General features: G+C 42.6%; 1 protein-coding gene across 2 annotated transcripts in view; it reads left to right on the top strand.

Annotated features, from left to right (window-relative positions):
• The window catches only part of APPL1 (adaptor protein, phosphotyrosine interacting with PH domain and leucine zipper 1), a 1,282,591-nt gene that overhangs the window by 404,593 nt on the left and 852,420 nt on the right, over positions 1-25,578 (top strand). For both annotated transcript variants that reach the window (XM_044078766.1, XM_044078765.1), the window contains exon 3: positions 2,437-2,496. In XM_044078766.1, coding sequence (XP_043934701.1) covers positions 2,437-2,496 — 60 coding nt within the window. The remainder of the gene's footprint in view (positions 1-2,436; positions 2,497-25,578) is intronic.

The raw sequence follows: 25,578 nt of genomic DNA, 5'->3' as shown, positions 1-25,578 counted from the left end.
GCCGTAAGAAAAAGTGCACTGGCTATTTTTAAATAAAATAAATTATACACCGTTCTAGTAAGCGCATTAGAGTATTTAGTTATCTTTTATTCACTTCTAATAATTTCAGACTTTGTTTTACTGAACCGCTTGCCTTTGCACCCTTTAATTTTATGTTCTTCTCAGTAAACAATGTCCATACCTCTTGATTTATTGCCTTTACCTTTAGTCATGGAGACATAAGATCAAAATGTAGAGCTGCCCTCAGCTCCATATTTCTCAGCACTGGACATTTAAGGACAGTTACATTGTGGTGTCTCATTTTCTTTAAATCCACTTGCATTCATATAAAAACTTGTCATTAGTTGAAGCCAGTGGTGTTAATCCGGACATTCACCTATGGAAAAGAAAAAGAAAACATTTCAGTTCTACATGTATTACAATCAGTGTACTTTTTACAACCCATCACCCCCAACAGCCCAAGATTGCAGTCTATTGACTTAAATATGCTTTTGTCCAGCATTTCTTCCTTTTTTACATTGTAATGCCTGTATTTCTTAAAACTGAAAAACAGAAAAAAAGCACCTTGTTACTTTAGTATCTTTATCACATACAACATTCACTGAAATACTTTATTATATAACATGCAATTTATATCATAAAATGTTTTATACAAATACTGCTAGGAGCAAAATTAGTTTCACTTAGTTGTTTTTTCACGCTTCTCCCTATTTTTTTTCCTTTTAGTGTCCCTCCAAACATTACTGACATGAACTGGGACATGTACCTGGCAGTCCCCCAACAACTTTAACAATGTCAACAAATCCAGTCTTTCTCAGCCACTATTTTTCTTATAAAGCTATATTTCACAAATGGGATTATTCACTAATTTCAGTCTTGGTAAACGTGTTCCTGTTCATTTCTAATTCACAACCCCAGACTCTGATTTAAGTCCAGGTTACTCCTGATTCTTCTGGTCAACTGCAGTGTTTTTTTTCTGTCTCTCAAGCATTTTCCTTTGGAACATTGGAAAAAGGTTTCAGTAGCAAAGTCTGTCCGTGAACCTTACCATCAGAAGAATGGGAAGCAGAGTTCCCCTCTGTTTGATGGCTCACCCCTTGTTGGGCAGAGTTTGTAATTCCCTCTTAGCCTCCTCTGCATCAAAAATGACTTTGCTCCTCTAGGAAAAATATTCTAAAGATGGCTAAATAGAGCAGCTTGAATCCCACACCTGCCTCTCAACATTTCCTGATTGCTGGGATAAATTTTCTTCTGTCTTGGTGTAGAGTGAGTAATCATTTCCTCAAATACTCTGCTGTCTCCGGTATTTAATATTTTGCCCTTCTGCCACAGTTTTGTCAGGATCAACTCTTTCTGCTGGTATGATTGCATCTTTACTAATACAGATCTTGGCTATTTTGTCATGGCCAGGTTTGGAGTATACACACAGTGTGCCCTTTCTGCTGTGGAATACCAGTCCATTTGCTTATTTGTGCTTTTATAATTTCATTTTTTCCATTTGGGTTGATATTCTCCTTCAGTGTTTCATTTAATTTAATCAACTCTGAGCACATTTGTCTTATGTTTTCCTCTAAATTACTGGAAGTCATATCTTGCACCAAAGCTGTAGCTTGAGCTACTTTTTTTCTGAACAGTTGCGGGATTCTTCCCAAACTGTTTTCTCTTCACTTGGTTTGGTTGATTGTCTTTCAGGTTCAGGCAGTGTACTTACTAGACAGTAATGGAATTATACTCAAGCTGACAGTATCACTGGCTTTTGTTTCTCATTTTTTTTTCACATTGGGAGGGATGAAATTAAGCTGTTGATTAGTGTGTATCCATGTTGGAAGTGCTATTTGCCTTTTCAGTGAAACCACTCAGTAAGTTTAATTTGTTATATTGTGAAATTGAACATGTGCTTTGTTAGCTATAGTTGTAGTCTGCCTGGATGTGAAAAGTAGTAACAGGAGAATTCATTTGGAAATGGAATACTGTTCTCAGCTGAATAGGCAGTTTTATGAAACCTGTGTTCATGATAAATATGTACATCGATAAAACTATAGGGATGTGTGCCAAAGTATTAGGGCTTTGTGCCTAAATTAATTTCGAGTGTGATTGTTCCGGTGTAGTGTTGCTTGTAACCAGCCACCTTACTTTTGCCTATTAATATATCTCAGTTTTGCATTTTACTGTTGTTTTGCTTATTATGCTGTGTGTATTCCAAGAAGTCACTTTAAAATGGAACACTGTGTTAGTTAGCCCAGCATGACGACCTAGTTATTGAATAAGGTGAGAAAAATGAGTTTCAGTGGTACTAATTGTTTCTTGTCTTCGCTAATGGTGCCGCATTTACTAAACTTTAACACTGAGTTAATTGTTTTTGTTAATATTAACTGTTATTAATGATCAAATCAGATCATTTGGTGTAGTTTAACATTTTTTTTTGTTTTTCCCCAGAATGAATTAAGTGCAGCAACACATCTCACTTCTAAAATCCTGAAGGAATATGAAAAGCAGGTTTGCTTGTTTAAATGTATTTTCTTATCCATTGTAATGAAATCATAAAGTTTTAATGGCAAGTAAGAAGTACAAATACTTTATACTATTATGTAAGTGCATGGTACATATATTGCACATGACTCTTACGAGTAGTTATGTTTCTTAGTTGGAAAATGCTGTATTTATTTACGCATCGTGGATATTCAGAACTAAGAAAAGTGTCTTGATCAAGACTGCCTGACTGTGCTGGTTTACATTTTCTGTTGTTGTTCCATCTGTATGGTTTTGCTTGAATTGTTATCTGAATTATAACCAACTCAGCTGAAATTTTCACCTCCCTATTCCCACTACATCTTGCTGTTTTGTCATAACCCATTCAGCCGTAGACAGAACACACACGCACACACACACACACACACACACACACACACACACACACACACACACACACACACACACACATACATACACACACACACACCCACCCTCTGGAGAGAATGATGTCATTCCACAGTTCTTCTTACCTTTCATCTACTTCTTCTCATCTCTTTCTCATAGCCCTACTTCTGTATTGTGTCACCCGCTGGCCATAACTACTACCGCCACCTTCCTACTGGCTTCATCCTTCTTACATTCACCTATAGAATCTTTTTTCCCCTCCATCATACTTTCAATCACTTGTAGTCCTTCTTCTTTGATCAGCATGTAGTCGACCAGACCAGCTGATAACTAGCAAAAAAAAAAAAATATATATAATATATATATATATATATATATATATATATATATATATATATATATATATATATATATATATATATATACACACACATATATATATATATATATATATATATATATATATATATATATATATATATATATATATATATATATATATATATATACATATATATATATATATATATTCACATATACATATATATCTATATATATATATATATATATATATATATATATATATATACATATATATATATATATATATATATACACATACATATACATAAACGGACACTGCTTTTCTGCAACTTTGTCTATTTTATGCCTTTATTATGAAGCTGCTTACTGAAGTATACACTGCCACTTGTCCAACATTTATGTCTGTACATAATACAATGCTAGTGGTCCACTGACATTTACATGTGTATACTGAATTATGCTCATAATCTTCCTTTGCTCATAACAGTAATCTCTCTCTGTGCATTATTGTCCTTTCTGCAATTACTCCATTACTATGCAGACTTTTCAGAGCACTATTGAATGACTTTTCTGTACCATGTATACACTTTTACAGTGTCTTTATTCACTAGACTATGTTTACACTTGTAAAATGCTGGATTTTTTTCTGCATTATTCACTAATCTTTGTATACACTTGTAAAGTGCTGTTTTTTTTCTGCTCTATGTGTAAATGTTTAACTAATGTGAATCATTTGGAGGCTTTCTGCCCAGTCCTCCACTGAAAAGGGGTCTCTTTGTCCAGTCAAACTTTCCCAGTCAACAAATGCAATAAATAAACGAAGTCTTCTGTTTCAGAGTTCTGGTTAGATAATTGGTTATTAGATTCCATGCTAGTCCTTCTTTATGGCTGCACAAGCATTTACCATTGTTTGGCTGGTGGTGGCTTCCATGTGGATTATTTCTATTGTCTTCATCACAGTTCCACGTACCAGGTTGTGATTACTTATGCCTCTGGATAGTACAAATCTCCTCAGATCTGGTTATTTGATCTTCACTTCTTAGAATGTCTTATACTTGCACAGTTAAAGCAAGTTCTTGTGATGGGTTTTTAATAGTATCTTGCCAGATGGGATAGGTTAAGTGCCTGGAGGCCAGCTCGCTTGATCAAGGGAAGCGAGAGAAACTTGCTACTGTAGGTTCATTTTTTACTTGGGATCAGAGGAATAAAACAGCAAGACTCCCAGTTACTAAGGTGCGAGCCATAAAAATATTAGGGCTAACAGGAAACGGTATACCTGAACTATGATGTTGGATGGTGTTGGATACCTAAAATCTGGTCCTGTGAGGTTAATCACCCTTGAAGATTTTAATTGTTCTAATGTTAAATGATGTCACTGACAGTAAACCAGGAATAGTTATATGGATACTTGTCATGGAGATTTGTGATGGTCCTCAGAGATTGCAGAATCATTTAAAAAAATGTTTCCTGAAACTGTGATTGTCAGGTGATGATTTTCCGTTTTAGATTAAGTAGTGTTTGCCTAAAACTTTATGCATTTTTATTTTATTTATTATTTAAATGTGTGAGTGCACTGGTCCTCGAACACTTTCCACCAATGACCTCAATCAAAAGCACAAGAAGAAAATACATGCTCTGATGTTGTCTTTTCTACCCATCCTCAACAAATGGGTACTTCTAATCTGACTTTGGCCATTCTAAGACTTTGGATCCGAGGCACAGGCTCCTCCCCTTACCCATAATCCCCCATTTGACCCAAGTTACCTCCGATCTCATTTACTCTCATTTACTTTGGACGCAGGTGTCTAGGCTCAGTGCTTTGGGTGTTAGTTGAGCGCTTTTTTCTCTTTCTCCTTCCCTTTTGGGACAGTGTTAACAAACTTTCACTCTTTTTCTACTTTCCAATTTCTCATCCTGCCTCCCCTGCCTAGATTTTTTTTTTATTGCCTCATGGTGCTCCTTAGTACTAGTCTCTCTCCTTCCTTCTTACTCTCTGAATTTGGATAATGGATTTGTTTCTGCTTGTAGTGCAGATTTTTACTGGTAATTAGAGCTATTCCTTGTTGTTGCTGTTATAAAATCATAGATTGTTATGAGGCTAATGACCTGGTTAGGCCTTTCTAAGCCTAGCAAAGTTTTCCCGAAAGAATGAAAAGGCAAGTCAGGTATACGGTGCAGGCAAACAGGCCCTCCAAAAACACAAACAATGAAATCCAAAATGGAAGGAGGCACCAGACCACATCAGATAAAATCATACACAGTTTAATGTAACAACTTAGAACAAAACAGGTGAACACTTTCGCAGCACAAAAGCCACTTCATCAGGCACAAATGCATTCCATTTCCTACTATTTAAATATCAAATGTCCAGTGACAATGTAGAATCAATTAAATATTGCAGTACTTTAAGGGACTATAAGAAATACTTTAAAAAACTAAAAAATATGTACACACATATCAGTAAAAGTAAAATGAAACTTAAAAAAGAAAAATATATAATATTATTACGCCCATAAGAACATTCATAAAAAATGAAGTAATCTATTTAAGGGCCTATTCAACAATATTGGCTGTATAGAAACCTTGTCATTTAAGCCCCTCCCCATGGTAGCCCACATCCTAATAATCCTCTCTAACTCTTTCGTTTCAACTCTGTTCCTAACCGACCCTCCTCTGTTTCCTATAAAGACCTCCTCTATTATCATAAATTTAAATATATGAGTAGGGCCAAAGTCCATGGCATATTTAGCCAAAGCATTCATTTCAGCTCTCCTAGATATGTCATAGAGATGTTCTCTAATCCGTTCTCGCAGCCTGCGAGTAGTCATACCTGTATAAAATGATTTACATAGAATGCAATAGGCTAAATAAACTAAATTAATGGTGTTGCAATCTGCTTTTACTCTAAAAATTAATTCTCTGTTAGTATCTGGTGGTGTAAATCTCCCACTAGTGTCTAAAGTGCGACAATAATTGCATTTGTGCAGGGGAATGTACCATAACTGTTGCCTACAGTGTGACCGTCTCCCTCAGCAGTATGCTTCAGTCCACATAGAAGTCTTTTTAGTGGTTTCTTATTTTTAAAGGCATATCTGGGTACATCCCCTACCAGTGCCTTAACCCGTTCATCTGTACATAAAATATTCCAGTTCTTACTATAAATATTTTGCAGCAGCCTAATATTACTGGAGTAAGTCACAGGAATTCTCATATGATTATTGTGAGAATTACCCTGTACACTAGTTTTCTCAGTTGCAGAGAAATAAGGTCTACCTTCTTTGTTTCTCAGTGAAATAGTATTAGAAATTATAGGCTGAATTTTCTTTTCCTCGTGGGCTTAGAGTACTAAATATATCCACTTATGGTAATACTTACAAAGAAGTGGCAAAAGATTAACTTGGAGACTAGTTATAGTTATATGCGCCTACTGATAGATTTCTTCAAGCCGGAAGAAGAGTTGCTCATTTCAAATGTTAACAACATGCAGTCTGAGTTCTATGAAAAGTATCCACCCTCTGTAGTCGATGTTAAGATGGATCATATCATTGAAGTTACCACGGCTTATGAGTCCCAGCTCTTGATGTATAAAAAGAAGAAGATCCAAAGGGATACTAATGACTTTGCTAATGACCAGGTTTTTGCCTGGCCGTGAGAGGTTAATCGTAATACCTCTCATGCTTCAGACCCAGATTGTGGTTCAACTGAAACATCTACAGTTTATGTTCAAGCTAATAAGTTAGCAGCTAGTTCCACTTAAGAGCTGAGAATCATGTTACTACCGCTGCTGACACGGAGATCCAGGAAACTTTGTCACTCGCACAGAATGTACATATAGCCTCATTGAATAAGTCCATACCCCCTGCATCTTCAATATCAGGGGGAGCACGCAGGAAATAAAATTACTTTCCCAGTGAAGCCGCTTGTAGTCAACATAATTCTATGAACAATCCGCATGGGTATGATGACCTAACTACACCATATCCCATACGTACGACACATTTTTGGGAACGGTCACAGAGCAGAGGCCGTTTGAAATGGAAGGCCTCTATGGATGAAGAGAATACTTTCACACTCAAAAGGATGTGGCAGAGACAGAACAGTCGTTAGTTTGGAATATTTCCAAACACGTTCTGACTAGAGATGAAATCAGTGCCTTAAATAAAGGTATGGCGTTTATACCAGCCAGTCGAATGACTCTAGCTGACAATATTATTGAATTAAAATCCTATGTTAGAAATTTGATGCTGAAATTACAATTTTGTGATAGCACTGGTAGCACTGGTGGTATGAACACTTGTAAAAAGAAGAAGAATTATGTGCCCATTACTAATGGAGTTTTTGAAACCTTTGAGAAGTTATGTACTAATATTTATTATTTGTATGATGATAATGTCAATATAAGATGCTGTACTAATCTGACTAGAGGGGAAAGGGAGGCTCTGGAAACCTTATGTCATGATCGAACCGTCTCTATTAGGCCAGCTGACAAAGGGGGATCCACAGTAATAATGGATTATTACTTCTTTAGAGAAGCTGTGTTAACCATGTTAAATGGCACTTCAGTTTATGAATGTATTAGGTTCATAGGTAGGTACTAGGCTATCTGCCCGAGGGCTTTCGCCACCCCCTTGATTAATTAACTGAGCCTCTGTCAAGCAGAGCCAATGAAGTGATCCCAGGGGTGTATTTTCTGTTACCCATCCACTCGTCAAGGTTTCTCTTGAAGAGTGTTAGTGAGGGGCACTGCCTAATGTAGTTAGGAATTTTGTTCCAAAGCATGGGGAGTCTCTGTGACAGGAATCTATCCCTCCAGCGTGTTCTATTTATTGCTGTGGTGAGGTTTAGCTCACTAGAGTGCGTGGCTCGCAGTGACTTGAATTTCTTTAGGTGGAGCATGTCCATCAGTTCTGAGTTGGACATGGCTTTGTAAGTCAGGCAGAGATCACCTCTGAGTAAGCGATATGCCACTGAGTACAGCCGGAGTTTTTTCAGTCGGGCTGCATAGGACGTATGTTTGAGGCCAGTAATCCTCTTGGTGAGGTACATTTGTGGTCTTTCAAGCTGTTGGAAGTGTCTTGTGAGGTACATCCTAAATGGGGCATTGTACTCCATGATGGGTCTGATGAGTGACGAGTGGAGGGGCACTATAACCTCTTTATTTCTAGATGCGAACCCTTTAGTAATTAGATGGGCCACATAGGATTTCCTAACTACTTTGGCAATATGATTGTCAGAGGAGAGATTATTATCTACCTGGGTCCCCAGATCTCTTATTACCTCTTCTGTATTAAGGTGGCTGCCACCTATGTGGTAATTCGTGTTTTTTTCCCAAACAGGATGACTATGCATTTTTTGGCATTTAACTTCAGGCCATGACTTTGACACCAGATGTCCTTCTCAGTAAGGCCTTTTTGGAGGATGTCCATGTCAGCTGGAGAGTCAATTATGGCTCCCAGTTTGCAGTCATCGGTGAACTTGGTTAGCCATAGTCCTCCTGTGTTTGCCTGTACTTCTGAGAAGTATATGCCGAACAGTAGGGGTCCCAGGACCGTGCCTTGTGGGACACCATTTGTGACTGGTTTAGAGTCGGACCTGGAGCCTGCTATTCTTACTGTGTGAGTTCTGTCTGTAAGCCAGTTGGTAACCCATCTTGTGACTTAGGAGTTTATGTTCAGGAGTTTATGTTCAGGCTGGTGAGTTTTTCTATAATACCTGAGTGAGGAATGGTGTTGAACGCCTTGGCAAGGTCAAGGTAGGCTGTGTGAACCACCTTTCCCTCGTCTATGGTCTTGGTGACTGTCTCAAAGAAGTCAACCAGGTTTAGTAGGCATGATCTTCCCTTAACAAAGCCAAACTGGATCGGGTCAAGTGTTTGGAGGTTCCCAATGTCTTTGTTAATGAGTTCCATGATGATGCGCTCCATAGCCTTGCAGACCAGGCTAGTCAGTCTTATGGGGCGATAGTTACCAGGGTCAGTTGTGGCCCATCCTTTGTGGGGCGGAATAACCGTTGCTGTGCACCATTCTATGGGCACGTAGCCTGTGGAGAGGCTGAGGTTGAACAGCATGTTTAGGTGGGGGGGTTAGTTCATTCTGTAGTTCGTGCAAGACGCATCCTGGGACACCATCTGGCCCCATTGACACTGTGTTTTTGGCTTTTGAAAGGGCTGTTTTCACCTGTGTCTGTGATTTTTGGGACACTACACTTTTCCGGTATTGTTTTGGGCCCTTTTGGAGGTGAGAGGGGGGGTGAAGTGTGCACTGAACCTATCTGCCAGGATGTTGGCAATATCAGTAGGTTCAGTACATTTTGTGCTATTTTGCACTAGTTCAGAGCATATCTGCGAGTTGCCACTTAGATTCTTGACATAGCTAAAGAAGGCTTTGTGTTTATCTTTCAAATCCATGGCTATTTTTCTTTCGAAGTTAGCCTTGGATGATTTTATGAGGGACCTTAGTTTCTTACTGATACTGATCAGGGATGTCTTTCCTTCTTGGGATTTTTTTTTTTTCTGAACTAGTTTCCTCCTATTGATCTCGAATGGGTTAAAAAAATGTAATAACAAGATGTCTAATGCCCTGTTTGAATGTCTGCAATGCCAATTAATTAACAATGATTTGAGTATTTTGCTGTGGAAAATCAGATTATACCTCTGATTCAAGGATTGCCCAAAATACATCCTCAGATACCCCCAGTGAGGCAGGATGGGGATGGAGTACAGAGCCCCTCTCCATCTATGTAGAGCAACATCTAAAACATTTACTGGCCAAGAATGCCTGTACCTTGAAAGATACTCAGCTTTTTGTGAGAGACCTCTTCTGTCATTTCCACAATAATCCACCAAGTAATACATGCTTGATGGTTACGATGGATATTTAATCATTGTTTACTGTCACTCCTAATGGAATACGTTTAGAATTTATCAAACAATATTTGATGGAGGATGGTACATATGATTTAAAAGTTATAGATTTTCTATGTTATCTTGTTGAGATTATGTTTGAGAATAACATCTTCATGTTTGAGCAACACATTTTCAGACAATTGGATGGCATAACTATTGGCACATCCTGTGCCAGTAGCTATGCCAGCCTTGTCATGGCCATGTGGGAGAAACATAAAATCCTATGGGAGAATTTGCATACTAACATAGTTTTTTATCGAAAATTTGTGGACATTCTTTTTTTGCTATGGGAAGGAGATCTATCATCATTTGAGTCATTCGTATATGAAATCAGCCATAGTACACACTTTCTTATATTTACAGCTAATCGTTCCTTTAGATCCATTGATTTTTTTTTGGATGTAAGAATTATAAGAAAAGAGACTGGGGAGTTTCTAACAGATATTTAGGAAAGAGTGTTATAGAAATATATATGTCCACCAATGTAGCATGCATCCCCAACATGTTTTTAAGAATGTCATGAAGGCCAGGTACTTAGGGTCTCCAGATTGACAGCAGATGATAAAAATTTTGAAAATGAACTTATCCATTTGGAAGATAGGTTTATTAAGAGAGGCTATACTGAAAAGGAAATTCAGCCTATAATTTCTAATACTATTTCATTGAGAAACAAGGAAGGTAGACCTTATTTCTCTGCAGCTGAGACCACTAGTGTAAAGAATAATTCTCACAGTAGTCATATGAGAATTCCTGTGACTTACTCCAGTAATATTAGGTTGCTGCAAAATTTTTATAGTAAGAACTGGAATATTTTATGTACAGATGAACGGGTTAAGGCATTGGTAGGGGATGTACCCCGATATGCCTTTAAAAATAAGAAATCACTAAAACGACTTCTATGTCGACCGAAGCATACTGTTGAGGGAGGCAGTCACACTGTGGGTAATACTTATGGTACGTTCCCCTGCAACAAATGCAATTATTGCCACACTTTAGACACTAGTGGGAGATTTACATAACCAGATACTAACAGAACATTATTTTTAGAGTAAAAGCAGATTGCAACACCATTAATTTAGTTTATTTAGCCTATTTCATTCTATGTAAATCATTTTATATAGGTATGACTACTCGCAGGCTGCGAGATCGGATTAGAGACCATCTCTATGACATATCTAGGAGAGCTGAAATGAATGCTTTGGCTAAACATGTCATGGAATTTGGCTCTACTCATATTTAAATTTATGATTATAGAGGAGGTCTTTATAGGAAATAGAAGAGGTTCGGTTAGGAATAGAGTTGAAATGAAAGCGTTAGAGTGGATTATTAGGATGCGGGCTACCATGGGGAGAGGCTTAAATGACAAGGTTTCTATACAGCTAATATTGTAGAATAGGCCCCTAAGTAGATAACTTCATTTTTTATGAATACTCTTATGGGCATAATAATATTATATATTTTTCTTTTTTATGTTTTATTTTACTTTTACTGATGTGTGTACATATTTTTTATTTTTTTAAAATTATTTTGTATAGTCCCTTAAAGTATTGTAATATTTAATTGATTCTGTATTGTTAGTGGACATTTGATATTTAAATAGTAGGAAATGGAATGCATTTGTGTCTGAAGTGGCTTTTGTGCTGTGAAAGCGCTCACCCGTTTTGGTCTAAGTTGTTACATTAAATTGTGTATGATTTTATCTGCTGTGGTCTGGTGCCTCCTTCCATTTTGAATTTCATTTCCCGAAAGAATAATCACATCCTGCATCCAAACAGGACATTGAAGGCCAGGCATTTATAAGCTACCTCTATCCAAGAGGGACATGAGTGCCAGGCCCAGTGTAAATTTCCTGTTCCCTATCTGCTGGTTATTGTTGTTATTTTTCTTTTGTGTCGAGTTTTTTTGATTTTGCCCTTGTTATCAAGATAGCTGAGAAAACCCTTCAGTTTCAAGAGGTACATTGTTTGTGGGCACAAAATTCGTCATCAGTATGCCTGCACAAAATGTGGTCACTTCTGTTTGTGCCTTGTTTGAAACCAGAGCCATTACTGAAAGACTCATAAAATGATTTGCTGAAGGGGCTTCTCCCTGCGAGTGGGAGAAGTTCCCCCTTTACAGTCTTTATTGCCTTTCTCTCCAACTTCCAAGAAAATTTCAGGTAAGAGTAAAGTGAGAAGAGTACAGCAAGGAAAAGAAAAAGACAGGGAACAGCGCAAGTAGAAACATAACGACTCTAGAAAGTGGTCTGTGGAACACTTGGGTTCTTCCGGCCTGGTGCCAAAGATCTATAAACCATCAAATCTGGCTGTGGCCTTGGAACCAGTCAAAACGAGTCTTCTACTCCACTATTGACAGAACCTTGGTTCTCTCTGGAACCAGTAAGCCTTAGGTACAAGTCACCCTTCCTGGAGGAAAGGTCCTTTCAGAGAGTTTCAAGACCCTCATCCATGACATCATCATGATGAAGTTGCTGAGGATCCATATTAATTTGGGGTTCTCCTGGTTCTGACCCCTGTCTGACGCTTGGGGCATGTTCCTTCCCCTCTGATTGTGACTCATTCCCTGATCCAACTTCTGGAATCGGGAGACTTTGATCTAAGTGAATCCTTGGGTTTAACTGTGTCGGATGCGAAGGTTTGGATGTTGTCGACGCCAACCAACTATCTGACCCAATCAACTTCAAGTACCTCAGACCTTGATGGGCCTCAGAATCATCCTGTTGTGGCTGGTGTCTTGGGGGGTCAGGGTCGATTACAAAACTGTCAGTGCCATCCCTTCCCCTCAGTGCTTTGGCCGTGGATAACTCAGCATCGGCTTTGGAGCATAGTCTGATAGATTCTTGGGCCTTGCCTTTGTCAGGATCATTGAATCCTTCTGGGGTGGCATCAGGGCCTGTACCAGTGTAGGCTTTTGAGGCCTTTGAGAGAGTGTTTTCTCACTCTAGAGTGCAAGCTTCCCTTCCCTGCTCGCATCCTCCCTTACCCCATGCAGCTGTTCGGGTCCCTGCCATCGTGTCAGGGCAGCCAGCCACTCTGAGTCTCGAGGCAGTTCACATTGTGAACTCCTATCTTCTTCAGAGAATTCCTCTAGAGAGGGTTACTGGAAGCACTCCTGCAAAAGGAGGCAGTTGGGCTTCCTGAAGGAGTCCCTTACAGAAGATACTGATTTCAATGAAGGAGAGAAGTCTTCCAGGTCCTTCCTTGAAGATTTGTGGTCCCTTCCTTTTGGTGAGATCCTCAAACTACTTAAACAGAAAGAGGAGGATGGTCCAATGATAGCTCCTCCCAAGACGTTTCAGTCTTCGTGGAAGGTTTTTGGGCTGGCACATCTACCTCTTTTGTGATCTATCTCACTGACAAACTACCTGGTTTCAAAGCAGGCATGGAAGTAACTAGACATGGTCAAACCCATCCCCTGGAAGCTTAGTAAAATTTGATTTTACCATAAAGACAGATGTTTTTGAAGCAAGGGTCCTGTGGTAGATTCTGTGGTGGTGGCAGCAGCCACCAGAAAGAAGCTCACCGAGGAGAGCTTCACTGTCCATCCCCTCAAAAGTCAGTACCAGGGCACTAGACATGTTTGATAAGTGTGTGTATGTGTTAGTGAAGTTTGCTATTAGGGTAGAAAACCAGTGATGAACCACATGAGACTACAACAGCACTAAATCCAAAGGCTGCACCTACTGTGTCAGTATGTCGATGAATCTCCATTCTTCAAGCATCCAGACACAGGATATGATTGACAACTTAGGACCACTGTTGACTGTAACACGAAGAACTTGCTTTACATTGCTCATTGTGCGGAATGTTTTAGGTTTTACGTTGGAAAGACCAATCGCCACCTGAGAGAGTGTATCAGGAACCATATTTATTGTACACATAGGGGATTGGAGTATAGTGCTCAGCAAAGCACTCCAAATGCACAGGACCTACACATACGTTTGTTTTTAAAGTCCTGCAGGTATTAAAGGACAATATTAGGTTGGGTGATGTGGTTAATACAACTGAGAGTGCTGAACTCAATTGGATTTTGAGGCTGGTTGCACATTTGGGGTCTGGTCTCAATTACTTTGTGCCCCTAAAGCCTGTTTTGAAGTCATGTAAACTTAGGAGAAAGTGATTATATTTTCTGTGTATTTTAGAATGTTTTTTATAATTTTTTGCAAGTAATTTTTGTAAATATTTTTTATGCACTTTTACATGCAGACTGTTATGAGTAATGATTGTCATGTTCTTTGCAGCTTTAAGGGAGGGAGGGGTTCACTCATTGTTTTTAATTGTATAATTGACTTTGAATGGTATATAAGATGAGTAGTTTGTGAGTAATTGTGTCTGAAGAAGCAATGTTATCATTGTGAAAGTGCTTACATCTGTTATTAAAGCTGAAGTTTTTGAAGTCTTGAGAAGTTTGGTTGCTGTTAGGGTGCTGAACTGTCTGTCACATTTTACATGTTTTTAGAGGGATTTGACAAGGGAGCTGTCCAAATCCCTCTCTGGGTCCTTATCTGCAGAAGATAATAAAGCATTTAGGATGCAGTTGCCCAACTTACAGACCCTGTCAAATATGTCTGTAAGTGCATTATCTTGAATGTGGCACGCCGAGAGCAGCAGGCACCGGAATACTGTTTGCCAACACACCTGGGTGTGTCTTTGCAACTTTATGGAACACTTCAAGATATCTTTTATTAATGCCCCCTGTGACAGGGCCACTTTGTTTGGACCTGAAATTAAAGATGCTGCCTAAAAATGAGCAAGAGGACAAGACCTTGTCTGCCATGTGAATACACTCTTCTTACCCCCGAATGGACTTTCTCTTGAAACCAGAAGGAAGAGAAGAAACTGTGGTTGTGTAAGTCCCAAGGGTTTTCCCTGGCCTCTTCTAGACACAGTCCTTCTGAGACAGAGAGGGCATCAATCATAATAGACCCCCTCCCACAGCAGAGGTTGGGTGCTGAATCAAAGCTTTTGGGGTCCTTTCAACACCAGGACAGCTGGCCTTTTCAGTGCTCCTGAAAGGGTACCTGATTGCCCTGCTCTGGAGGCAGTTGGGAGATGCTCGTCTCTGCGCTCCGTGGCCTGGATATCCATCACCCAAAATCTGTGTGTGAAGAGAGTCATAACCGGGGGGGGGGGCTGTATGATTCTCTTTCTTTATCATTTCCTTTGTTGTACCACCCACCTAACAGCAGCAGTGCAAGAAATAAAAATGCTGCTAGACAGATGGGTCATCAAGGAAGACTCATGAGACCAACATTGTTTCACAGTCTACTCAAGGGTCTTTTTTGGTGCCAAAGAAAAAGCAAAGATCATTTACTAATTCTGGACCTCAGTCACTTGAACCAGATGAAATTCCGAATGTTAATGGTTCAGTCCATCCTACCATTGTTGAGGAAGAATAATTTTTTTGTGCTTGATAGACCCCCAGGATGCATACTACATATACAAATGGACAGATGCTCTGCATTTGACCTGCCTCTTGGCTACCTAGATGATATTCTTCGTGTTTCGCTGTTGCAATCATCACATTTGAGTTATCTGCCTGCAGGTAGCTCTCAGCCGGCCTGAATACCAGAGTCTTCGGATTTCTGCATCGGATGCTGTCGCTTCTTCCTTGATGTCAGGTCATCAGGGGTATAAAACATGCAGCCAACGCCATTACATCAGTCTTTCTTGCCGTGCGGTGCCTGAAGCAGAAGCAGTTTGCAAGTGCCGGTTGGCCGACTCCTGAAATTTTCATTTTCGAGTTTCAGACCTGAAGTCTTCAAAAAAGCTAAGTACCCCGTTGAGGATCCTTTTTCTTGCTCTAACCGATGTCAGTAAAATTTAACAATTGTCTTACCTGTGGAAAGCAAATACCTCATAGAGATTTTCATTCCTACTGCATCCCTTGTTTAGGCCCAGACCACAACGTTCCTCATCGGTCAGTTTTGTGCCTTGTTCAACGCCCAAAATGTTCATTGCTGGACTAATTTTGCAGCTAATTTTTTTTCGTACTCATTCCGTGTACTCTGAAATGACTTCGTCAAGCCATCCGACTACCGATATTCTGAAAATACATAAGGATAAAGACAGAGACAGACTGCATAGGTCCAAAACTGCCGATGCTTCCATTAAGCTAGTCACTAGTCTGCCAGTACTCAGTGAGGCACTTTTGCAGCTCCTGATACCCACTACTTCTGATTCACAGGCCTCTACTGAGACTCATTCAGAGTCCAGTATGCCGTGAGATGCTGCTTTGACTATGGAACCTGTGGATGTCTCTACCTTGGATGGGTCCAGAGCCGTTGTGCAGCCACCGTCTTCTAAGGTGTATTCAGGCCTACAGACATTCATAGTAAACTGACGCCATCATTTTCATTCAGGCCAAAAACTTGCACCACGCCTAGAAAACAGACGACCAAACTGCAGACCCATATGCCTAAAAAAAAAATGCTTAGAATGGCTGTAGACCTTATTACCTTAATTAGGGGAAGCCAGCCTTCCCCCCTCTAAGAGACCTAGAACTGATTTTCTTTCCGATTCTTCAGATCAGAAATCTGATATTTCTGCTCCTTCTGATTACCAGAATTTGCCCTTATCTACTTATGAAGATTCTGATGCAGAGGATTCGATTCCCTCTGCTTCCCCTCCAGAGGATTTTTCTTTCGATGAAACCTTGCACACTCTTAGGGAGCATTTCTACTGGGAAAGCCAGGATTACTCTGACTCCAAAAAGAGAATTCTTACTACTACCTCAACACAGGCCTTTAGCTATTCCTCCTGTTCTGGACATTGTAGATGATGCTTTCTTGGAATCTAGCCTTACCCCAGACACTTTACCTCCAGCTCCCAGTTAACCTGACAGGTACTACAGAGTACCTGACTCTCACATGTTCCTCTTCAAGAATCCTTCTGCGGACCCAGAGACCATTTCCCAAGGACCAAAAGACTTTAAGGCTACTGCTGCCAAAACTCCTACCCCTTCTGATAGAGATCCTAGAGGCTTAGACAGATGGGGTAAGAAGGTATACATTTCTGCTACTTTGGCCATTAGGGCTTTAAATTGCCAGTTTCATATGTTAAAGTATCTGCAGCATGTTATGGGGCTACTTAAACAGAAAATTATGTTGATTCCTGACTGCACTGAACATAAAGAATTACAGGATTTAATGCATTCTGCAGAACAAGTTGGTAAACATACTTTGCAATGTGGTTTTGGTGCCTTAGAAGCATCTTGCAGGGTTGCTGTCACTGGGTCTGTAATTAGAAGGCATGCTTGACTTAAGGAACAAAACTTGCCAGATCATGTAAAAGCTAAATTACTGGATGCTCTCTTAAACCAAGACCGCCTTTTTGGCAACAAAGCAGAAGTCCTCAAAAGGATGGAGAAAAAAGCTAAATCAATGAAACTGTTAAAGATTGCCTACAAGTGCAGCCTCCCAGATTCAGTAGGCATTGGCCTTCTAAGAAATGGCCCTTTCCAGCCTCTTCCAGGCCTTCTCAGTCCAAATCCAGGAACAGCAGACCATGTAGGCTACAGTCTCTGACTACGTACAGATCTAAGCAGTGGGGGGGCTCCCACTTCCAAATCTTGGAGTAGTATTCCACCCCCCCCTACGGAAATATGGCACAATGACTTAACCTTAACCTTTCCAAGCCCTGCTCAACTACCTGCTCCCTTAGGAGGAAAGCTCATCCTGCATGCAAAAAACTGGGAACTCATTACCCAGGACAAATGGGTTTTGAACATAGTTTCCCAAGGATGCAGATTTCATTTCCACACTCTACCAACCCCAAATTGTTGGCCAGACCTTTCCCCAAACCAATGGGTGGAGGCCCAACAGCAGGTTATCTCTCTTCTAAATATCAGGGCTATTCAACCTGTCCCAGCAGAACAAAGGGGACAAGGTTTTTATTCAAGACTTTTTCTGGTACAGAGAAAAGACAACTCCTGATGTCCCATCCTGGATCTCTCTATTGTCAACACCTTTCTGGTAGTTCCAAAATTCAAAATGCTAACTCTGCAACAGCTCCTTCCCATGCTAGCCAAGGTTGCCTAGCTGGCAACCCTAGACTTAAAGGAAGCTTACCTCCACATCCCAATAAGGGAATCTTGCAGGAAATACCTACGCTTCAGGGTAGGCTCCAAGCACTATCAGTTCTCTGCACTTCCCTTTGGCTTATCTACTGCGCCCAGGGTATTCGCAAAGTGTCTAGCTCCAGCCATTGCATTTTGTAGGCAGAGAAATATTGAAATTTACCCATACTTGGACGATTGTCTTATTCAGGCAGAAAGCCAGAACTTGCTATTACAACACCTGGCATTCGTAAAGAGACTTCTAACCTCTCTGGGGTACACCATCAATGAAAATAAGTCTCACCTAGTACCCTGCCAACAGATTGTATTCCTGGGAGCAATCTTGAACGCAACTTCCCAGATGGCATTCCTCACTCCGGAGAAACAAGTTTATTTGGCAACCTACTTCAAACTTTTGGCCACAAAACCCCAGCTATCTGCAAGGAAAATACTGCAAGCCCTAGGGTTCATGGCATCTTGCATTTTACTAATTCCATATGCAAGACTGCATATGAGGAAACTCCAGTGGTATCTAAAAAGCCTATGGTGTCAACATTCTCGGGACCTGGAAACAATGATTTCTATCATTCTTTGTATGAAGACAGAGTTCCTTTGGTGGACAGAGGCCTGCTACCACAACAAGGGACTCCCTTTCACTCTACCCCCTGCCACCCAAACCCTAACAGACGCATCAGACTATGCATGGGGGGCTCACGTGGCAGGGCAGTGCATTCAGGGCAGATGGAACCCAAGACAGATGCACCTGCATATCAATCAGAAATGTTAGCTGTACAGAATGCTGTGACAGCCTTCAAAGACCATATTCTTCCAGGAGAACTATTGGTAAAGACAGACAACACCACAGTTATGTGATACATAAACAAGCGGGGGAGAACCCACTCGTACCCTCTCTGCAGACTAGTCATGGCTCTGTGGAACACAGCCTTGAGCTACCAAGTACACCTGCAAGCTCAATTCCTGCCAGGCAAACTAAATTCTCTGGCAGACTACCTAAGCAGAAATCTCATGGACCCACACGAATGGAAACTAGAACCCAAAATATTCACCCTCTTGAGGAACAGATGGGGGACTCCAGAGGTAGGCCTGTTTGCCTCCCCTCAAGACTATCAATTGCACAAATTCTGCTCACGAACTTTCCACAGCCAAGCTTGGAAAGTGGATGCCCTGTCCTTCACCTGGGAAAGCCTCTCAGTTTATGCCTTTCCCCCTCTGCCTCTCCTTTCGAAGGTCCTACTAAAGATCAAACAGGATAAGCCAAGGACAATACTGATTGCACCAGACTGGCCACGCCAGCACTGGTACGCCTTCTTGTGCAGTATGATACTGCTACAACCATGGCACCTGTCTCAGACCCCATCCCTGCTGTTCCAGCAGGCGGGCCAGATTCTGCACCCTCAGCTTCAAACCCTGAACCTTGCAGCCTAGCTAATTCCTTGAGCGCTCCCCTAGCATCCCTCAGGAAGCAGGTACTGGATCTCAGTATGGCAAGGAGAACTAGTACTAGAAAATCCTGTGCTGAAAAGTGGAAAAGATACTGTTCCTGGAGCCTAGTTCAGGGGTGGGCACAGCGGTGCCCAGCTTTCCTCATATTCTACAGTACTTAACAGAAATGCTCCACGAGGGCCTATCCTTCTCGTCAATTAAAATTCATGCCTCTGCCATTTCAGCACATTATAATACTGAGCCAACCCTCTTCTCTCACCCCTTGCTAAACCAATTCCTTAGAGGGGCAAAATATTTAAGACCCCACCCCCAGGAGAGCTCCCACTCCAGCCTGAGACCGTAACTTTGTATTGGAAAAGCTCATTCTTCCCCCTTTTGAACCAGTTGCTGCAGCAGAATTGAAATTCCTTTCTGGGAAAACGGCCTTCCTTCTAGCCATTACTTCAGCTAGAAGAGTGTCTGACTTATAGGCCCTCATGGCAGTGGAACCCTTCAATGTTAAGTTGTCATTCTCGCCTTCATTCTTGCTGGATGGGTTCGGAGCCGATCCTCGGCTCCAACTCGGCCTATACTATAGCTCGAGAGCTATTTTTACCAGCTCGAGGCAGCCCTATAACCCACAATACCATGCGCTAACTCCCCAGATCTCGTTTGCCGCTTCGCTGCGAGGTTGTCTGTTTTTACCGGCTCAGGTCAGTAAAGAGATTTATTCTATTAAACTAAATTTTCAGGTAGTTTTTCCAGTTAGTTACCCTTATTTAGGTCCCTACTAATTGGCTTATTCATACAACTCTTTTTGTAGCCCTTCTTCCCTTCCTTAGTTAATTTTTAATTTTGGGCCTACGGGCTTTACCTTAGTTTCCCCACCCCTTACAGTGTCTGTGTGTGTAGATTTAGTCAGTTCCCTTAACTTTTTTAATTTTAAGTTGAGTGTGTGTGTGGACTGACTGTGTTTACTGTGGTTAGGACTATGTCCAAAGACACTAAGGTCTCAGGATTCAAGAAGTGTGACTCGTGCTGTCAGAAAATGTCTCTGACAGACGGTCACACTTCTTGTGCCTATTGCTTGGGGCCTTTACACCTGCAGGACTCTTGTTCCGTCTGTCACGGTTTTAGTTCAAGAGTCCTGCAGGAGAGGCGTAATAAGCTCATCTTAAGGGGCTTGTTAAAGCCCGATGACTCCCCGTCCAAGTCTGGCTCAGGGAAGTCTTCAAAAAACGCCAAACCCTCGGCTCCAGCTTCTAAGTTGAGGGCTGGCGTTATCGAGATGGCTCCATCAGTTCCATCCGGATCTGAGGCGGGCAAAGTGGTATCCGCTCCGAAAACCAGCATCGGAGCCGACCCCAGCGCGCAAGCGCTCTAGGCCCCCCTCGCTAGATTCCGTCCGATCGGCTCCGAGATCCCCTCTCCTATCGGAGCTGAGTCATAGGACTCACTCATCTAGGTCATCCAGGCTCTCCGACCACGACATCGAGAGGGTGGTCCGTAGGCTCATAAAATCTCAGGCACTAGCCCAAATGCTCCAGAGCCCATCTCACCAGACTGTGGCTCCTCCGGTACCGCTATCGATTCCTCCTCCGACTCACCTCTCGAGTTCGGAGCCGGAGTTTGTCGGAACCGTAACCTTACCCACGTTGGAGCCGATACTCCCACCTTCGGCTCCGGTGTTGTTGGCTCCGACCTCTTTATTGGTTCCAACCGTGGAGAGGTCCGGGCGCCGGGACTCCATTGTCGGCTCCGAGGGGGCGAGTGGCATCGGACCCTTGTCCGACCCCACTCTCCCTCTCGGAGCTTCGGCTCTGGTTAGTTCGGCCCCGACATCATTCTCGGAGCCTTCTCTGTCAGTGCCGGGGGTGGTTCCGGTCTCTTCGGAGCCGGGACTACCTTTGGTATCTGATAGGGTAGTCCTCGAGGTGATGAGGAGCGTGCTGGACCCAGTGTCCACTCCAAGGTTAAGTTCTGCAGCTCCTCCCTCTACAGTGCCTGTTACGGTCTCTGGCCATCCTCCTACATCTAACAGCAGAGATCCAAAGTGTAGGGTACCCACCTTGGGTGTCTCCTCCTCTTCCGAGGGCTCCCCTGAAGTTTCAGGGGAACCCCCTAGGAAAAGAAAGTGCAAGAGGAAGCACATAGACTCCCCTGAGTCTTTCACGTCGGACACCGACATGGATGAGTCGGAGGGTTCCCCCTGATCCCCCTCTGAGGACGTCTCCTTTTCAGACATCCTAGAGATCCTAAAACAGAGGGGAAATTGGTCCACTCTCAAACCTTCCGAGGACGAGTCGGTTTACCTTGACGCTTTTGGATCTCGCCCTTCCACCTCCTGGGTGTCTCCCCCTTTCGACCCACTAATGGAGGTAGTGGCTAGAAAGGCGTAGGCAGCTCCTGATTCAATGGAACCTACCCCTAGGAGGCCTTCTAAATTTATTTCTGCACCAGAGGACAAATCCTTTCTCACCAAAGGCATTTCAGTTGATGCTATGGTGGTAGCAGCAGCCACTAAGAAGGAATTGGCTGATCCTTCTGTACCTGTTCATCCTCCTAACAAAGAGTCCAGGACCGTGAACAGGTACAGCAAGCGGACATTTGCTTCAGCGACCTTTACTATGCGTTCGCTGAACTATTTGTCATTTCACCCGTCTTCAGAGAGACTTGCTCAAAGAGCTGGGTGAAACGGTACAGGATCCTTCTTCTGCGGGGTATCAGGACAAGATAAACTCCCAGCTGGCCACCCTGAACTCCATTGTTAACTCCTCCATGCGGCTTATCTCTTACGCAGCCGATGGAGTGAGTAGGGCCGCTGGCACAGGTGTTGGTTGAGACGTCACGCTTGGATGTGACTCTGTAACTTTGCCGATCCCTTCAAGGCATCCTTCACCAACACTCCCTTTGATGGTTCAGAATTGTTTGGACCTCAGGTGAAGAATACCCTCACCAGATGCGAGCAAGATGGTAAGACTCTCTCTGCCGTAGGAGTCCATTTTTCCACACCTTCTAGACCTTATCCTAAGGGACAGAGGGGTGGAAAGATGTGGTTCCGCAAACCACAAGGGAGTCGCGCCTGCCGCACGTGGTGAATTTCCCCCCTAGAGGCAGAGGGGGGAATAATAACAGACGCCGCCCCAGGGGCAGAGGGGGTCCACAGAGCCAGGGTTTCAGGGAATCTTTCCCTGACCAACCCTTTCAGCATCCCTGAGAAGCTGCCCGACTGTCCGCCTTCGGAGGCAGTCGAGGGAAGATTATCTCTGTACCCGGAAGCCTGGCAATCCCTCTCCCAAGACACATGGGTACAGAAGATCATATCCGAGGGTTACAAAATTCCCTTCACTTCCCCTCCAGTACAACCGCCAAGACCCCTACCAGACGTACCACCCGCACAAAGGGGTCAGGCTCAGCTAGAAATAAAAAAGCTGTTAGAAAAAAGAGTCATCCAGGCCGTCCCAGCAGATCAGCTAGGATCCGGAATCTACTCCAGATTCTTTTTGGTACCAAAAAAGACTGGAGACTGGAGACCCATTTTGGATCACAGCAGATTGAACAACTCTGTACAAAAGACAAAATTTCGGATGGTAACACTGCAGTCCATTCTACCCTTTTTGGGCAGAGACAACTGGATGTGCTCCTTAGATCTCCAGGACGCGTACTGTCATATAAAGATACACAGGCACTCCAGGAGGTTTCTCCGGTTCCGGCTGGGAGCCAGTCATTATCAATTCAGAACCCTGCCTTTTGGTCTCACCACAGCCCCCCCGGGTGTTCACCAAATGCTTGGCAGTGGTCATGGCTCACCTGAGACAAAAAGGATTCCAGGTGTTTCCATATCTAGACGACTGGCTCATTTCCGCTACCACCAAGCAGCATCTTATAATGGATTACACTATTCAACTTTGCAACAGTCTAGGTATTTCTATAAATTTTGCAAAGTCCTCCTTGTCGCCTTGTCAATGTATAAACTTTATAGGCGCCGTATTAAATACCACAGAAATGTCTGCAACATTACCACCTCAGAGAGTGACAGACATAAGGCAGAATGTTCAGTCCCTGTTTCAGCCCAACAGAGTTCAAGTCATGCTAGTATTGAAAGCGTTAGGCCTCATGGCAGCGGCGATTCTTCTACTCCCATTAGCCCGCTTCCACATGAGGCTCCTTCAGTGGATGCTGTTTTCTCAGTGGTCCTTTCAACAGCTACCAATGACTCACAACATTTTGATAACCCCATCTTGCAAGAATCATCTTTCCTGGAGGATGGTTTCCCCTCAGCTTTTTCAGGGCAGCCCCTTTGTCCCCCCCCCCAGTTGCCACGGTGACAACGGATGCCTCCCTGATCAGGTGGGGGGGGGGGTCATTATCAGGGCAGGATGGTCCAGGGCACATGGCAACAATCAGAACGCCACCTGCACATAAATGTCCTGGAGATGAGGGTGGTGCTTTTGACGTTGCAAGCCCTTCAGAGCTCTCTTCCCACAGGGACTATAGCAACTCAAACGGACAATATGTCTGTGGTGTGGTACATAAACAAGCAGGGTGGAACAAAGTCCTACCCCCTATGTCGAGAAGCACTCAGACTTTGGCAATGGGCGATTTCCTCTCAACGGTTTCTGATAGCAACGCACATCCCCAGGAAGTCCAACGTCATAGCGGACAGATTGAGCAGAATTATCCTCATACCTCACGAGTGGTCTCTAAATCAAGCGGTAGCAGACAGAATATTTCAGAAGTGGCGCCAGCCTTGCTGCGATCTTTTCGCAACTCCTCAAAACACCAAGTGCCTCGACTTCTTCACACTCTTCGCTCTACCAGGCCATCCCCCCAGAGACGCTCTTGTTCACGATTGGACCCGGGGTCTTCTATATGCCTTTCCTCCCTTACCATTGGTCCCGCAATTAATTCAGAAAGCAACCACATTGAGATCCAAAATGATCCTCATTGCCCCGTTTTGGCCTCGACAAGTATGGTTTCCGTTCCTGCACAGTTACCTACTGGAACAGCCTTGGCATCTGGAACCCCTTCCGGATCTGTTGACCCATCTCACGGGCGTGCTGCATCAGTCTCTTCATTCCCTCAACCTCACAGCTTGGTTGCTCCACTTCCAGCCATAGCTAGGCTTCCCCTTATTTCTCCTCCTGTTCGTGATATAATTCTGGCTTCCCATAAGTCCAATACTAGGAAGACGTATGCGAGTAAATGGAAGTGTTTTTCGCACTGGGCACAAACTAGGTCCTTAGATCCTTTCCATGCACCCATTCATAAGGTTCTAGACTTTCTGGCGGAGCTTTTTCATTCAGGGTCATCGTCGGCCACTATCAGGGTACAATTACCGGCCATTGCTAATTTTCATGTTGGGCTCTCAGAAGCAAATATTATGTCCCACAAACTCTGTAAAGCCTTTCTCAAGGGCATCTTTTTGCTTAGACCTCCGGTTAAAGATCCACCTCCGCAATGTGATTTGAATTTAGTTCTAACCTCATTGATTCTGCCTCCTTTTGAACCTGCAGCTTCTTGCTCGCTCAAGCTTCTTTCTTGGAAAACTCTGTTTTTAGTAGCCATAACATCTGCCAGAAGGGTATCGGAACTTCAAGCCTTGTCTGTCCGTCCCCCTTATTTGGTCTTTCACAAAGACAGGGTAACTCTCAGAACAAACCCTTCCTTCCTACCGAAAGTGTCCTCGGAAGCAAATCTAAACCACTCCATTGACTTGCCTGTCTTCTTCCCAGACTATGCCAACAGGGCTGAACAGAAATTACATTCATTAGATGTTCATTGCCAATTAAGGTATTATCTAGACAGGACAAAACAACTCAGAAAGTCGGACCAGCTCTTTCTCTCTTATGCTGCAGGAAAGAAAGGGCTTCCGGTATCGAAGGTTACTCTTTCCAGATGGTTGACATCTATTATTACCTTTGTCTATGAGTTGAGACACAAGCAACTTGCGTCTAGGCCTAAGGCTCATTCAA

Source organism: Protopterus annectens, chromosome 7.part1, assembly GCF_019279795.1.
Source record: "Protopterus annectens isolate FY-2018-M chromosome 7.part1, PAN1.0, whole genome shotgun sequence".
Lineage (NCBI taxonomy): Eukaryota > Metazoa > Chordata > Ceratodontiformes > Protopteridae > Protopterus > Protopterus annectens.
Note: the sequence above shows the minus strand (reverse complement) of the source record. Positions and strands in the feature narration are given on the sequence as shown.